The sequence below is a fragment of the Scleropages formosus genome, chromosome 9, assembly GCF_900964775.1.
Source record: "Scleropages formosus chromosome 9, fSclFor1.1, whole genome shotgun sequence".
In the NCBI taxonomy this organism is placed as follows: domain Eukaryota; kingdom Metazoa; phylum Chordata; class Actinopteri; order Osteoglossiformes; family Osteoglossidae; genus Scleropages; species Scleropages formosus.
In genome coordinates this window covers 32,581,008-32,595,487 of record NC_041814.1, presented here as the reverse complement: position 1 = coordinate 32,595,487, position 14,480 = coordinate 32,581,008, and the positions used below count along the sequence as shown (strand labels likewise).

The 14,480-nt window shown below is 54.8% G+C and overlaps 1 protein-coding gene across 2 annotated transcripts; it reads right to left on the bottom strand.

The window, feature by feature from the left end:
- Positions 1–3,767: 3,767 nt before the first annotated feature.
- On the bottom strand, positions 3,768–9,863 carry tmem165 (transmembrane protein 165). 2 transcript variants are annotated; one of them, XM_029254987.1, is made up of 11 exons: positions 9,790–9,863; positions 9,179–9,706; positions 8,731–8,882; positions 8,455–8,646; positions 8,239–8,379; positions 7,244–7,583; positions 5,444–5,669; positions 5,159–5,334; positions 4,876–5,058; positions 4,692–4,797; positions 3,768–4,595 (listed from the first exon to the last, which is right to left on the bottom strand). In XM_029254987.1, exons 2-11 carry the CDS (start codon positions 9,200–9,202, stop codon positions 4,519–4,521), a joined length of 1,617 nt encoding a protein of 538 aa, XP_029110820.1. In that variant the 5' UTR covers positions 9,203–9,706; positions 9,790–9,863; the 3' UTR covers positions 3,768–4,518. The 2 variants fall into 2 exon arrangements, with proteins under 2 accessions (XP_029110820.1, XP_018588640.2); XM_018733124.2 differs by lacking the exons at positions 7,244–7,583; positions 8,239–8,379; positions 8,455–8,646; ... (1 more) ...; positions 9,179–9,706; positions 9,790–9,863 and adding an exon at positions 6,282–7,023.
- Between the last annotated feature and the right edge of the window lie 4,617 nt (positions 9,864–14,480).

Below are 14,480 nucleotides of genomic sequence, written 5' to 3'. Positions count from 1 at the left end.
CTGCGCATGGTACACTGCAACTCAAAGCTTGTGGCCATGGCTGAGGGTGAGGATGTGGACTGAGTGGTAAGTGAGGACTGTGTTCCTGCTTGGCCACAGCTGTGTCCAGCGTTTGCACCATGCCATTGGTGGAGCGCGCTACTCCCTGTGAACGTCACCAGTGAACACGACCCCAAGGTGTTTAATCTCCTCTTCCTGTGGCAGCTGGAGAGAACCATCACCTCACATTTGGAGGTGCGGACTTTCACCCCAGCTGTACTGTGCTCAGCTGCGAACCACTCTCGTGCAAGCTGAAGATCTCGTCCTCATGAGAGCAACATCGTCACGTCGTGTAGACAGCAGCCATGCAACCCCTGGTGTCCAAGCTCCCAGCTTAAAAACCGTCCACACTCTCGGGGCACCTTGGTATCTCGTCCTTGAAGACACCCAGCAGGAGCAGACACGACGACACCACCTACACTGAGGGACTTCGACTTTTTACTGAAAATATGGACTTGGCTCTCCAGCGAAGAGGCCCTGACAGCCCACGCTCTCGCACACGGTTATAGGACTTGATCTGCCAAGTTCACATGAAATCACACACACGCGCACACACACCCCCTACAGAGCACCTGGCTCTCTGGGTATGTGACGTTAAGCTCTGGATGGTGCCAGCGCTCACTCTCTTACGTCTTACAAAACAGCACGGGGACAGCTGGTAGCATTGTGGTTGAAGCTGCTGCTTTTGGATCTAAAGGTCACAAGTTCAAATTCCATGTCCAGTTGTAGTGTTGTAAATGGGTAAGTAAAAGCATCGGCTAAATGAATACGTGTAACTAGCATCTAGCACCCAGAATGTTCCTTGTGGCACTGCCTCCTGCGAGGATAGTCTGCTTCCCAGCTTCTGCAGTTTCTCAGCTGCTTCTTCTACCTCATAACAATAACTGAGTGAAGTGGGTGCTGCCCCCCACACTAAGAAAAGTTTGGCTGGCATTGTACTCTCCCCTCCCAAGTGTCCTGATTGAAAGTCATTTTCTATGGCAACAAACTCCACCCGCATCTGGGCTTTTGTGTCTGCAAGTACTTCCAAATCTGGAACTCTCCATGCATGATAGATTTCCTTCAACTTGACGGCTTCTTTGGTAGTTGGTGTCCACCAAAGGATTCCTTCCTCATGTCAGGGTTCAGCCAGCAAAAACCTTGAAAAAAGGACCATTTGGATGCCCCAGCTTTCATCCAAATACTGATAAAACTCTTGCATGAAAGTCCAATAGCAGCTTACCTCTTGGGTTCAAATTGTACAAGCAGTTCATCTTGATTAGTCTGTCTAGGAGGTACCCAAATGTGGACTGAAATCTCCATCATGGACAACAGAGTTTCTGAACTTTACTCTACAAAGTGCCTTCAAAAAGTATTCAGAGCCTCAATAAATTGCATTTTATGGAATAACAAAATGCTTTAATCTTCCTTTTCATGCAATTTTTTTAAATTCAAAACAATACTACTAAAAATTAGGGGGTGCGGTGGCGCAGTGGGTTGGGCCACAGTCCTGCTCTCCAGTGGGTCTGGGGTTCGAGTCCCGCTTGGGGTGCCTTGCGGTGGATTGGCGTCCTGTCCTGGGTGTGTCCCCTTCCCCCTCCGGCCTTACGCCCTGTGTTGCCGGGTAGGCTCCGGTTCCCCGTGACCCTGTATGGGACAAGCGGTTCTGAAAGTGTGTGTGTGTGTGTGTGTGTGTGTGTGTGTGTACTACTAAAAATTACTTTGTCAACACGAGTTGCGTCACAGTCCCCCCCCAAAATATTCTGCTTTCATAAGTATTCAAACCCTTGAACTCAATATTTAGTGCAAGCACCTTTGGCAGGACTTACAGGTCTTTTGGGTAAGTGTGTGGTGGTTTATTTTTTTCTTTACTGAATTTGTGTCCATTCTTGTTCAGTTCAAGCTCTCAAGGTCCTTGGAGATGATGGTGGACAGCAGTTTTCAACTCTTGCCTCAGATTCCCAGTTGGATTCAGATCAGGACTTTGACCGGCTCACTCTTTGACACTCAGTGTCTTCTTCTGATGCCACTCCAGGGTAGCGCTGACCTTGTGTTTAGGATCATCCTGCTGAAAGATTACATGTTGCTCCAATTTTGTCTTCAGCAGACAAACAGGTTTTCCTGTAGTATTTGTCATTTCCACTGTCCATTGTTCTTTCAGTCTTTACAAGCATCCCTGTCCTCTGCTGATGGAACGTATAACATGATGCTGCCACCACCATGCTTTACTGTAGGGATGGTGTTACCTGGGTTATGCACTGTGTTGGGTCTGCACCAAACATAACATTTTGTATGATGACCAAAACTTTTAATTTTTATTCAATCTGACCACAGTACCTTTTGCCATTTTTTGCCAGATCACTCAGGTGCCGTGTTGAAATCGGTCTGAACTTTGATATGGGCTTTTTTGAGGAATGGCTTTCCTTGGCACTGTGTTGTACAGGCCACTTCTATGCTGTGTGCTGAAATGGTTCACTGATACTCATTCTCCCATTGCAGCCAGTAAACTCTGCACCTCTTTCAAAGCCGTTGGCTTTTTGTTGAGTCTCTTAGCCAGTTTCCTTCTTGCCTGGGGACTCAGTTTGGAGGGACAGCCTGATTGAGGCAGTGTCTGTGCTGTATGATGCCTCACCTGTTTTTTTTTGATGATAGAGTAGCCTTTGCTCTCACAGGCTTTTATCAGGAACTTGATAACTTTTGTTCCCTAGTGTTTCTTGATGAGTTCATCTCTGACCTTCTTTGAAAGCTCCTTGCTCTTCATGTCTTTGTTTCAGATTCTACTGCCTGAGTGGGAGACCTTGCAAACAGGTAATTTTATCTTGAAATCTGGTAATTTATGGGGAACCACTATTATAGCTCACTGGTATAGGGCAGTCAACTAAGTGGGTGGCACGTTAAGGCAATTTTGTGAATCTAAGTTAAGGTATAACACAATGAAAGAGTTTGAATACAAATTGCATGTTTTTATTTTAAAAAAAGTGATGCAAAACTCTTGTTGACTTTCACTGTGAACAGTAGGTCACAGAGGTGCTCATTCAGTTCTGTGGTAATTTTTGGGGCATTTAGCAAAGCGTCTGCCTGTCCTGTCGCTGAGTTTCCACCACGACCAGTGCTCCTCTTCACCGATGCAGTGTGTCCACATGTGGCACATTGTCATTTTTGACACATTCGATGATAATGCAGTTTTTGTGACAGATGAACCTGCAAATCAGGCACACTTGTCCTCTTTGAACTCTGGTAGGTATCATGTAAGTTTTCAAAGCAACATATCAAAGTGCTCACTCTCAAAGCTCTTTTACAGTGACGCACACTGCTAAAGCGTAACGAAGCTAACGTGAGTCACCTTTGGATCTGAGTTTTGTCGTTTGTGAACAGGTTATTCGGGCGCTGCTTGTTTTTGTCCACCCCCTGCAATTTGCTGCTGCTGCTGCTGCCGCCGCCTGCCCTCAGCTGCAGTTAAGCGAATAATTTTTCTTGAAATATCACAATTACTCAGATGTATGAAGGTTGCATTTGAAAGACAAAGCAGAATTGCCACCGAAAAAGTTTGTGCGATTCACTGCTGCTCTGACCCACAGTGTCAGCAGGTGACCTGTGGCATCACCTTCACGGCTCAGCCTGCATTTATATTTTGTATCACAGTCGTGATGTATGGTGTGAAAAGAAGTGGCAAGAAAAGCTTTCGGAAGCTCACAGCGACAGCGAAGGGGAAGAGCGGCGAAACACGGACACGCAACAGCACCAGTTTCTGCCCGCGCCAAGAGGAACAGGATTTATTTACTGGCTATTTCCGCCAGTCAGGGTTGACAGCTCATCGTGGCATTAAAGCAAACAGTAAAAACGGACGGGTTGTATGTCGCGGCCAACGTGCGTCGTGCTGCTGGCCCCTTGTAGCCCCGGGTTCTACCCTGACATGTACAGTACCTGATCTAGAAAAGAAAATATTACATCTAATAAAAATACTTCTATGTGTGTGCTAACGTTAAATAAATACCCTTTGCTCTGAAAGTCCCCCAGGAGAGTGTGCACGTCGAGCTGTAAGACACACTGCAGAAAGCAGCTCCCAGTCCGTGCAGGAAACGTCCAGCAGACCAGCAGATGGTCGTCTTCTCACGGAGGCCACTTGGGCACGGAGCTTCTGTGTTGGGCCACAGTATGGCGCCGCGCCGCGCCGAGCTCCGACACGTGAGCGCAGCAGGGACCACGCACCCGTCTGCAGGGAAAATACGGTGCCACTCCAACCTGGAGCAACAAGAACGTGTGCGCGCGCGATCCTGTGTTTTTGAACCGCACGCACATGGGAACTGTCCAGTGCCAAGGAGCCCAGGTACCCTGGCCTCACACACACATAGACACAAGGGGGTAAAGAGAGAGACCAAGAGAGAGAGAGAGAAACCTGTCCCACCCCTACACCCAGTCTCACACACACACACGCACGCGGAGTAGATTTGTTCCGCCTCTAGCAGACGTATTTACAGGAGGTTCCCGGTGCGTTGCACGTCAGAAGCCGGTGTCGGGTTTGATGAAGAGCGCTGAGAAGGCGAAAGCCAGGAACACGACTCCTCCGATTATTGTAACTGTGCGGGAGGGGAAAACAAAGACAACGTTATGTGTGCGTGGAGCAGGAGGTCCAAGAAGATTCCCTGCAACGCCATTCCCCGTATGCCATTTACCCGTTCGGACCGAGATCTTCTGGGCGACCATGCGGCCTCCGACGACAGCCAGTCCCGTGCACAGCCAGTGGCCCAGGGTCCCGCCCACTGCCACACCAAACGGGTCCTAAGGAAGCGAGGGGCTGTCAGAAGAGCGGCTTGCATGCGTGGAGCGCACCGCGAGCGCACTGCGACCGCAGCCTACCTCTCTGGCGGCGAGCACGATGGTGGTGAGCTGCGAGCGGTCGCCCCACTCGGCCAGGAAGGTGAGCGTGAACGCCTGTACGAAGATGGGCGAGATGAAGCTGTGCCACGCCCTCTGCGGCCGCAGGCTCCCCGAGGCGGCCTCCACGTCGGCAGCACCGTTGACCAGTTTCGCCCGCTGAAGCTGCGCGACACAGCAACACGACATGCGCATGAGGGTGACGGGCGGTGACCCTACGGACGTGTGTGTGCGTGTGCGCACGGGGGCGGAGCGGCTCCTCTACCTCCTCGTCCTTCTTCTTGATCTCGGCCTGCACCTCCTCGAGCTCCTCCTGGCCCTCGTCTGCGCTCATCTTGAGCCCCTCGCGCAGCATGCGCACGCCGAAGATGGCGAAGAGCGCCGTGGACACGTAGTACGTGTAGATTCGTGGGATGATGGTGGTGGCGTAGCCAAACAGGACTGCAGGGACACACGCGCACACGTTCAGCCTCTCTGTCAACTGCTCCCCCGCTGACACAGGTGTGTGCTGACCCTGCACCTCGAACCAGCAGCCACCCGCACCGCTCACCTGACAGGCAGGTCATGAGGCTGAGGGCCAGTATGGCACCAGCCAGCACCGTGAGGCGGTTGTAGCGCATGGCCATGATGGCGGCGATGAAGAAGGTCTTGTCGCCGAGTTCGGACACGATGATGACCGAGAAGGAGGCCGCGAAGCCGTGGATGAAGCCCAGGTTGCCCCCGCTGGCGTCATTTCCGCTAGTGGCCGGACCGCCGGGTGGCGCTGTGGGGCTTTTCTGTGGGAACACAGCAGTTGGAGCAGAGAGCCATTCTCTCTCTCTCTCTCACACACAGAGCCCCTGCGAGCAAGTACAGGGCGACAGCCGCGAAAGTCCAGCGGAAGAGCTTCCGGTCTGTGCAGTCGGACAAGTAGCGAAGGTAAATTAATGTGGTAAATTGAACGGTGAAGGTGTGACGAGGAGAATGAATCCATCAAACTGCAGCTGATCGACAGCTCAATGGCCAAAGCAGCGCTGGAGTGAGTCGGCCTGGGATTTACTCTGCTACTTTTAGTTTTACCCTGTCTGTGTACGGCCTTAGTGACTCCCCCCTCTCTCTCTGTCTGTTTCCTCATACGCTGTACTGCAGACATTACAAATACTGCCCTCTCACACTGGTTTTACACTGTCTGTAGTGTACCACACAGACTCCACAGCAATCTTTCGAACAGAGAGAGAGAGCGAGAGAGAAAAAAGGAAAGCCGCCGGGTCTGCTCCGTCCGTGCTATTCAATCGGGGGGGAGGAGGGAATAATCATGAGAACGCGGAAAGTTCAGGACGCCAAATACCATTACTAGGACGAGGACGACAACGACAACAATTAATGGGTCCGGCGGCTGCGAGCTCTACCTCCTGCGGCGGAAGGAGACGCTGCTGCTGCTGGTCGCGCTCCGCTCTCTGCTCGTTGTTCTCCTGGATCCCCGCGACTCCGGGCCACAGCGAGCCGAACACCAGCAGCAAGGCGAGTATCTGCCTTCCGCCGGTCCTCGCCAACATTTTAAAACCGGAACAGGCAGATCGAGGTGAAGGCGGACGGAACGAACCGAGGCGCTCGCATAAAATGAGCGTTAAACCGAGCACAGGCCCGCCGAACGCACCGCCTCACAGGTTAACCTTAAGAAATTCAGGAAGATGAGGCGCTGCTTCCTCACACGGCCCGCCTTCGCGTCAGCGCGCTTCGCTATTGGCCGTTCGGTTGACGGCGTGTGCCACGCAGCAGCGACGTCAGCGAGAGAACCGGCGCTCATTGGTTCAGCCGCGTGTCCTTCGTATCGCGGAACACGAGCCCGTGTCGGACGAGGCCCTGCGAACCGGAGGAGGAAGTGGATTTTACAGCCGGTGTTCCGCGCGAGCGACACCCAACTGAAGCTGCGGATGAAATTCATGACGCGCACAGCGCACGAGAAGCTGCTGAGTGCCTCGCGACATTCGAGAAGCCGGGTCTCAGAACACGCCCTTTTTTTCCAGCGGGAGCCTCTTCTCTCCCGCTCTCCTCCTAACTAACCGCTCCGTCAGCTTGTTTCACATAATCTCTTTTATTAAAATGACAAACTCGGGACTTCTCTCTCTGCCAGTCGGGTTCCTGCACAGTGTATTATGTGTGTGTGTGTGTTTGTTTCCGCCGGGTGCTCCGGTTTCCTCACACACTCCAAAGACACGCTGTTCAGGTTTCCCCCCAGTCAGTGTGCGTGAGCGACAGAGAGAGTGAGTGTGAGTGTGCGCGCGCACGCTCCGTGCGCTCCGCTGATGTATGGATGAGCGTATGTAGCAGCGTAAGTTGCCACGCTAAATAGCGCGGCGTGCGTCCTCACGGTAACGCCACACAGTCCGGATCCGGAGCTCGGGTGGCGTCGCGTCCGTCCGCCGAGGCGGCCGGCGTCTCCGCGGAGGCTCACAGCAGGTACGGCACGAGCGCCGCCCGCTCCCTCGGGTAGCCCTCGAAGCTGCTCAGGTAGAAGTCGTGGCTGAGCCGCGCCGCCAGCAGCTGGTTGCACAGCACGTAGAGCACCACGAGCCACCAGGTGAGGGCGCCGCCGCCGCAGCAGGCGCTCAGGGCCACGTAGACGAGCAGCTCGGCCAGGTAGTGCGGGCAGGAGACGAGCTCGAACCAGTCGCCGCGGGGGACCGCGTGTCCCAGAGCGGTCCGCTCGCCTGCGGAAGAGCGACGGCAAACGGGCGTCACGCGTCACGGCGTCCACGCCTGGCGACTCGCTACAAATGGCACGCTTGCAACTGTTCACGCGATTTTTACATTTTAGCACAGTAAATGTGTGATGCGTTTCCCTTCTGAGCCCACAGGTGGCGGTAAAGGACAGTAAAGAGCGATAAAGGGCAGTAAAGAGCGATAAAGGGTAGTAAAGGCCGGTGAAGGGCAGTAAAAATCAGTGTATGGAACCGCCTCCCTTCAACTCCCTTCCACAGTGTTTACACCTCCTGAGTGTCAGTGATCGGTGACCAGAGACGCTGAACGGGGTTTGTGGAAACGACTAAGTTCTGTTTTCATTTTAATGCAGCTCTAAGTGAAAAATGTCTTCAATGAGCATATTTATTTATATGACAGCTACGTGTGAGTGTTTGGAGTCTTTATTAAACAAAACGTCACGATGTATATTCTAGTAACCATTTTACTGGCTAATTTGCGGTGAGAGTGACTGTGCACAGACTTATGAACAGGTGTGTGTGTGTGTGTGTGTGCGTGTGTGCGCGCGCGCCCGCGCTCAAGTAACCCTAACCCCTCCCATGTAGGAAACCCGCCGCCAGCGGCTTCACGTGTCGCAGGCGTGTGGCGCATCCTGCCCTCGCTCACCTGCTCGCCCCCCGGGTCTCGTGCGCAGCCGCGCCAGCAGGACAGCGCAGCGGTGCTGGTGGAGCGAAGCCCACAGGAAGAGCAGGAGCCCGAGGCCGTGGAACCAGCGGACGCGGCAGTCCGCGCGTTTCTCCGCGGCGCCTGCCAACGACAGCGTCACAACGGTCGTTCCCCGAGCGGCGAGGGAAAACGCGCCGCTTTCGCCGCCCGGCTCACCTGTCGCGCCGCCGAGAGGCCCCAGGCCGAGCACGGTGAGCCCCAGCAGCACGTAGTAGGCGAGGCCGAAGGCGTACTGCGGCGCGTTGATGGACGTGTCCGAGAAGACGCTGACGAAGAGGCACTCGAAGAGCCGCCGCGCACTGTGGACCCACAGCAGCGTCTGCACCAGGGCGACGGACAGCGCCCCCGCTGGACGGGAGGAGAAAGAGCGGGCGCGGGGTGAGCGTCACCTTGGCGGCGGCCGAAGGCGGACGCGCCGGAGGGAGCGCGTACCTTGAGGGGGGGCGTGCGCGTCGCCGGCGAGCAGCCGCAGCGCCTCGTCCAGCCAGGGAGGCAGCGGGACGCCGAGGACGAGGAGCCGGAGGACGAGGAGCAGCAGGACGCCGTTCCACAGCACCGACACGGCGTAGAAGTGCGCGAACCACCTGCGGAGGAGCGCCGCACACCGTTAGCAGCAGGCGTGCCAGGAGATGTATCACCATGTCCAGTGTGCGTGCGCAGCCTGTTCTTTACCGCGGTAAACAATAGCTCCGCACGGCGCCGCTTTGCCCTCCTCCTTACCGGGGCTCGTGCGTGAGAAGTGTGTGAGAGACGTTCCCGTTTCGGTGCGATTTACGAAGGCCCGCAAACGCGGAGGCGCTGAACCCGGAGCGCTGTGCACGCGCATGGACGGACGGACACACACACACACACACACACACACACACACACACACACACACCAGGTGTGGCGTTTCAGAGCTCATTTCCACAGTCCTCGAGCCGAGATTTGTGCTCTGTGGTTCCCACCGCTGCGCGCGCGTGCGCGTATATATCAATCTCCACTGGCTTCACGTATCAGGACGGTGAAAAGACGTTGACCCCGATGCCTACAGGAGCCGGTCGTTCCCTCCAGCCCGGCAAGAGCGCCGAGCTCTCGCTCGCGCGGGTTCCAAATTTCCGTTCTCGGGCTCGTCCCCGATGTGCCGGAAGGAGCTCCCCGTGTCCCTCAGAGCTGCTGAATCCCATCCGCATAGAAGGGTGCGAAACCCACCTCTCCGAGTCGCTCGTCTCCTGATCTGCTGACAGCTCCATCAATGAGCTTCATCAACGCCATCTGCTGCGATTATCTATGTATTTTCTATCTGAATCTCTTCTATAGGAGCTCCTGGAGGGATGTGATCCAGCATCGTGGTGGTGGTGTGTGCGTGCGTGCGTGCGTGCGTGCGTTCCAGCGCCTAGTAGCTGCTCCGCGCTGTCCCAACACGTCCCTTCAGAGAAAAGGGCGACACGCGCTCACTCAGCAGGCGAACGAACCGCAAGCGGAAACACGTAAGCAGAGGGGCGCGCGCACCTCTTGGGTACCTCCCACAGCAGCCGCGCGCCGCCGCTCCCTCGCCACTCCTCGCGGCTCTTTCCGTAGCGGATGAGCTCCTGCAGGAGCCCGTAGAGGCGCAGGCGCTCGGTGGCGCGCGGGACGCCGCGGTGCGCGCAGTACGCCAGCAGGAAGCTGAGCGCCAGCGCGAGCCACAGCCAGTCGACGGGGCGCAGCGAGCGCAGCATGGCGTCGCGCGGGGTGCACTTCCGGCTCGGTCCGACGGGGAAACGGGGCCGCCGCAGCAACAGCAGCGTTCCGCTTGCGAAAGCAAAGAAAACGTCACGCGTGGCTCCGTACGTCGCAATTAAGAACGAAAGGGCCGAAGTGAGGAACGGCGCGCAAAGCGTGTGAGCAGCAGGGGGCGACAAGAGACCATCTTCGGGTTGCACGTTCAACGGGTCCTTCTTGTTATCGTATCTGGATTGTTCAGGGAGCCTCGATCTGCTGCTTTGGCGAACGTGTAGCACACCTGTAGCACACCTGTAGGACACTTGTGGCACACCTGTAGCAAACATGTAGCACACCCGTAGCATACCTGTAGCACACCTGTAGCAGACCTGTAGCACACCTGTAGCAAACATGTAGCACACCCGTAGCACACCCGTAGCACACCTGTAGCACACCCGTGGCGCACATGTAGCACTAAAAGCAGCAAAGCTGGCGTTGCTCACTGACAAACACCTCGTACTTCACTGCACCGGCAGCGTTGCGCTCCGCTTTGCGCTGGACACACAGTGCGTTTCCGCCGCGCTCCGGCACCGCGATGCTCGTCAGGGGGCGGAGACCCCCCGCGGCGCCCGCGAGCCGAGCCCAGCTGAGCTTCCCCGCGCGCGGCGGCGTTCGCTCGGTTACGGGAGCCGTCGGACGCGTTTACTTGGGACGAGTTTCCGAGGAGCGGACGGAAGCAGAAGGACGAACGCGCGGCGTGTTTCTGCTGGGAAGATCAAAGGAGCAGCATATGAGGGTCACTGTGGCGCGGCAACACGCTTCATGGAAGAGTCGCAGTGCCACCGGCGCACTGGCGCACCGGCACACCGGCACCTTGCTTCCTTCTTCCACGCAGCTTCCGTTACAGCGGCAGGTGGGGCGAACGAGAGACAACGGCAGCCCGGCTCTCCTCGGTCCGTCTCGAAGAGCGTCTTTGAAGTCTCTCTTCCCGACACACAAGAGGAAGCTCGTCGACATGGACACGCACGCACACGCGCTTTGCCGAACGCCTCCAAAACGAGCACGGAACCGAACGCGCACCTCCGTGGGTCACACGCACAGCGTGTACAAACGCACAAAGTTCACGGAGACGGAGCAGTTTACGGAAGAGCCGCTCCGCGGAAACTCGCCGCATCCAAGGTCGGCGGGAAAAGCGCCGTGGGGCCGTGACCCCGCACGGGTGGCGCGTAGGGAAGGTACGGGGTGTCGAACGCGCGGCGCCTGTTGGCGGCTTTAAAGCTGGTGAAGATGGGGATCTCGTGGTCTGGGGGTCGAGAGGCCCGACGCTCGTTCCGGTCGCTCGTGCGGCGGCCGAGCGACGCCGCGACGTCTCGGAGCAGCGCGTGGCGCGAAGCTGTTCCCTCGTCGTGTTCCCATATTCCGGGATGATGGTGCCCAACACGCACACGCTCGTAGGGAAACTCTTCTGAAGGCGAACGGCGGCGCTGCTCCTCATGAGCTCCTTCGCGTCAACGCATCTGATGTATTTCCGAAGTAACGTGACCTTCTCCCCTCTGGTGAAACGTAGCAAAAGCGCCAGTAACAAAGAGACGAGTTTGTTGCGAGAGAACGAGAAGAAATGGACCACGAGGAGCCGACGGCTTCTCTCAGGGAGACGCGAGCGGATGCGGGTTCCGCTGCTCGCTGCAGTCGGCGGAACTCGGCGCACGAAGAGACGCACGACCGGCGAGTCGTTTTTCCAATCGCGCTTCACACGCAACGACTCGCACGTATAGATCGTTTTTTCACAAAGTGTAAAACGAAGCGTTTTTTTTCCCCGGTGGGGATACAGATACGGAACGGTGCAAAACGTCTGAGGCACTTGGTTGGCAAAAGCGGTGAAGCGAGAACGGATCCAAAAATAATGATCTTAATTCGTGAACTTCCTACGAAGCTCAGTGACCGTCCATCGCGAAGCAGCGCTCGTCCCGAGTCGGTCGCTCTCTCCGGCGGGCCTGGGGTTCGAGCCCCGCTCGGGGTGCCTTGCGATGGACTGGCGTCCCGTCCTGGCAGTGTCCCCCTCCCCCTCCAGCCTTGCGCCCTGTTTTGCCGGCTTAGGGTTAGGTTTCAGACAGTGTGTGTGTGTGTGTGTGTGTGGACGATAAGAGATCAAGCGAAGACAGGCCTGGGGGTGGTTTATTGCAGGATGCCCCCTAGCGCATGGCAGTATCCTGCCAGAGGAAGTGTGCTCTGTTTCCTGCCCTGCTACCCCCACCCCGACCCCCACCCCCTGAGTCCAGCCCTGCTGCCAAACACTGGACCCTCATTAGCCCCCGATGGCCTTCGCTCTGGACAGGTCGCTCTGCTCCGACAACAGCGAGCCTTTATGGGAGAACAACACTTCGCTAATTACAGACGACAGCACATGCGCACACACACACACACACACACACACACACACACTTCAAAACTGTTATGAGACAACAAAAATGTTATTGTGTGGCAGTAAGAAACAGGAGGTCATAACTCCTGAGGAACAGATTTTCCAGCATGTGCACTGTGTGTGAACGTGTGTAGTCTGCCTGTGTGTGTGTGTGTGTGTGTGTGTGTTTTGACGAGTCTACAGAGGACAATAGCAGTGCTGTATCTCTGACTTTGCTCACCTGAGGGTGTTGAGGGAAATAATATTCCGTATTTGGTGGAGCACCAGCCTCTGTGCCAAGGAAAATGTCATTATTCTCCCTGAAATGTTTCTCTTGGCTCAGAGGTCCAGAGCAGCAAAAGAAAACAGTGACAGAAGATTTTAGGGTAAATCTGTGTGTGTGTGTGTGTGTGTGTGTGTGTGTGTGATTAATGAAATATATTCAGAGATCTATTGCAATATGATTCCTTAAAAGCTACGTGCATCTTCTGGACTCATTTGCCAACATTAGTATGAATCATGAAAATGTACGTTTGTCTTCGGTTTGGCCAGTAGGCGGCGTGGTGGTTGAGTCTCCTCCCTGTGGCCGAAGGAGCCAGGTTCTAATTTTTGTTTGATGTTTTGGTGTGGCACGTTGTGTTGATGGTTATTGTTGTTATAATTTAAGTAGATTTAATTTCTCCGTGCACAACAAAAAATATCTACATACACTGGAAAGTTTTGGAAGAACTGATGCTGTTAACTGAACTTGTAATTACTGTTTCTATTAAAGTGATTGAGAAATAGCGCCAAGGCATCATTACTAGTGTTGCAAACGGTGTGACGTCCGCATGCAGCTGTACAACGCAATGATCTCAACAGCAGAGTGTGTGTACAAGGGCTCGCTGCGAACCCACGCGTAAAGTGTACAGCTGTTACATTTATTGGACACTTTTCCCCCCTACAACAATTTACCACGTTAATCCACCTACGATTATTTACGTATTTATACGGCTAGGGAATTTTATTGGAGTAATTTAGGGTAAATACCTTACTTAAGGCTACTGCAGCCAGAGGTGGGGCGCAAAGCCATGATCTGTGGGTCCAAAGGTAGCAGCTCTAACCACTACGCTACCAGCTGTCCCTGGATGTGGCGTGAAGAGGTTTAATACCGCGAGACGTGACACCGGTGGGGTGGTCCACGGGACCTGGACAGGGTCACAAGGGACTGGCGTCCACAGGACAAGGCGGGTCAGGACAAGACTGGACGGGACGGGACGGGACGGGACAGGACGGGACAGGACGGGACAGGAGCTCCAGCTCAGCACTGGAACAGAAAGACGCTGGAGGACCGGCTCAGTGCGCAGGAACCAACCGCTCGACAATCGCAGTCTTCGAGAATCCACAAGCTAGGGGTCGTACCTCCCGAAGCAGTGGCGTGGTGAGCGGGAGCGAAGCTCCGACTCGGGGATCTTGGCCTTGGAGGAGACGTTTCCGAAAAGGAGCCATTTGTGGAGCTGGCAAATGAAAAGGAAGTGTTAAACTGGGCAAAAAACACACACGCTGACTGGACAGCGGACGACTGGAAAAGTGCAGTTTTATGGACGGAAGAGTCCAAGTTTGAGGCATCTGCATGAAGGAGGAGAAGGTAGAGACTCCATGTGAGACGCAGAGCAAATGTAAGAATGATGGAAGAAGATTTGATGCCTTCTGTCCAGCACGGGAATAATGGAGCAGAGTTGACCACTCTAATTTAACCAGCATGAGGCCATCCCCTGTGGTCAGCGCTGTGGTCAGTTCTGAAAATGTCATCATGCAGCAGGATGCCGGATTATTGTCTTTGCTGCCTTTCGTGGCCTTTCGTGGACTGTCTAGCAAACGGAACATTCTCTGAGCGATGTAATGTTTGATATATGAAAAAAAATTATGTCATGACATTGTCAGTGTATTGATTATCATTTCCGATCAATGTAACGCTACCTTGGTGAACAAAAGTATCAGTTGGTCTCAAAAGCGTCAGTATTTCTTGTGATTTGAAACTTTCGAACGCTGATACGGGTACACAGTGTATACACGCGCACTCGAAGAGATGAAAGATTACAATATTACTGTACAACAC

Coding starts and splice junctions, on each gene's coding strand:
- tmem165 (XM_029254987.1), bottom strand. CDS start 9,202: ATGAGCTCTGAAACGCCACACCTG. Junction 8,380..8,454: donor GCCTCTCGGCGGCGCGACAG/GTGAGCCGGGCG, acceptor TGTCGTTGGCAG/GCGCCGCGGAGAAACGCGCG. Junction 7,584..8,238: donor GAGACCCGGGGGGCGAGCAG/GTGAGCGAGGGC, acceptor GCTCTTCCGCAG/GCGAGCGGACCGCTCTGGGA.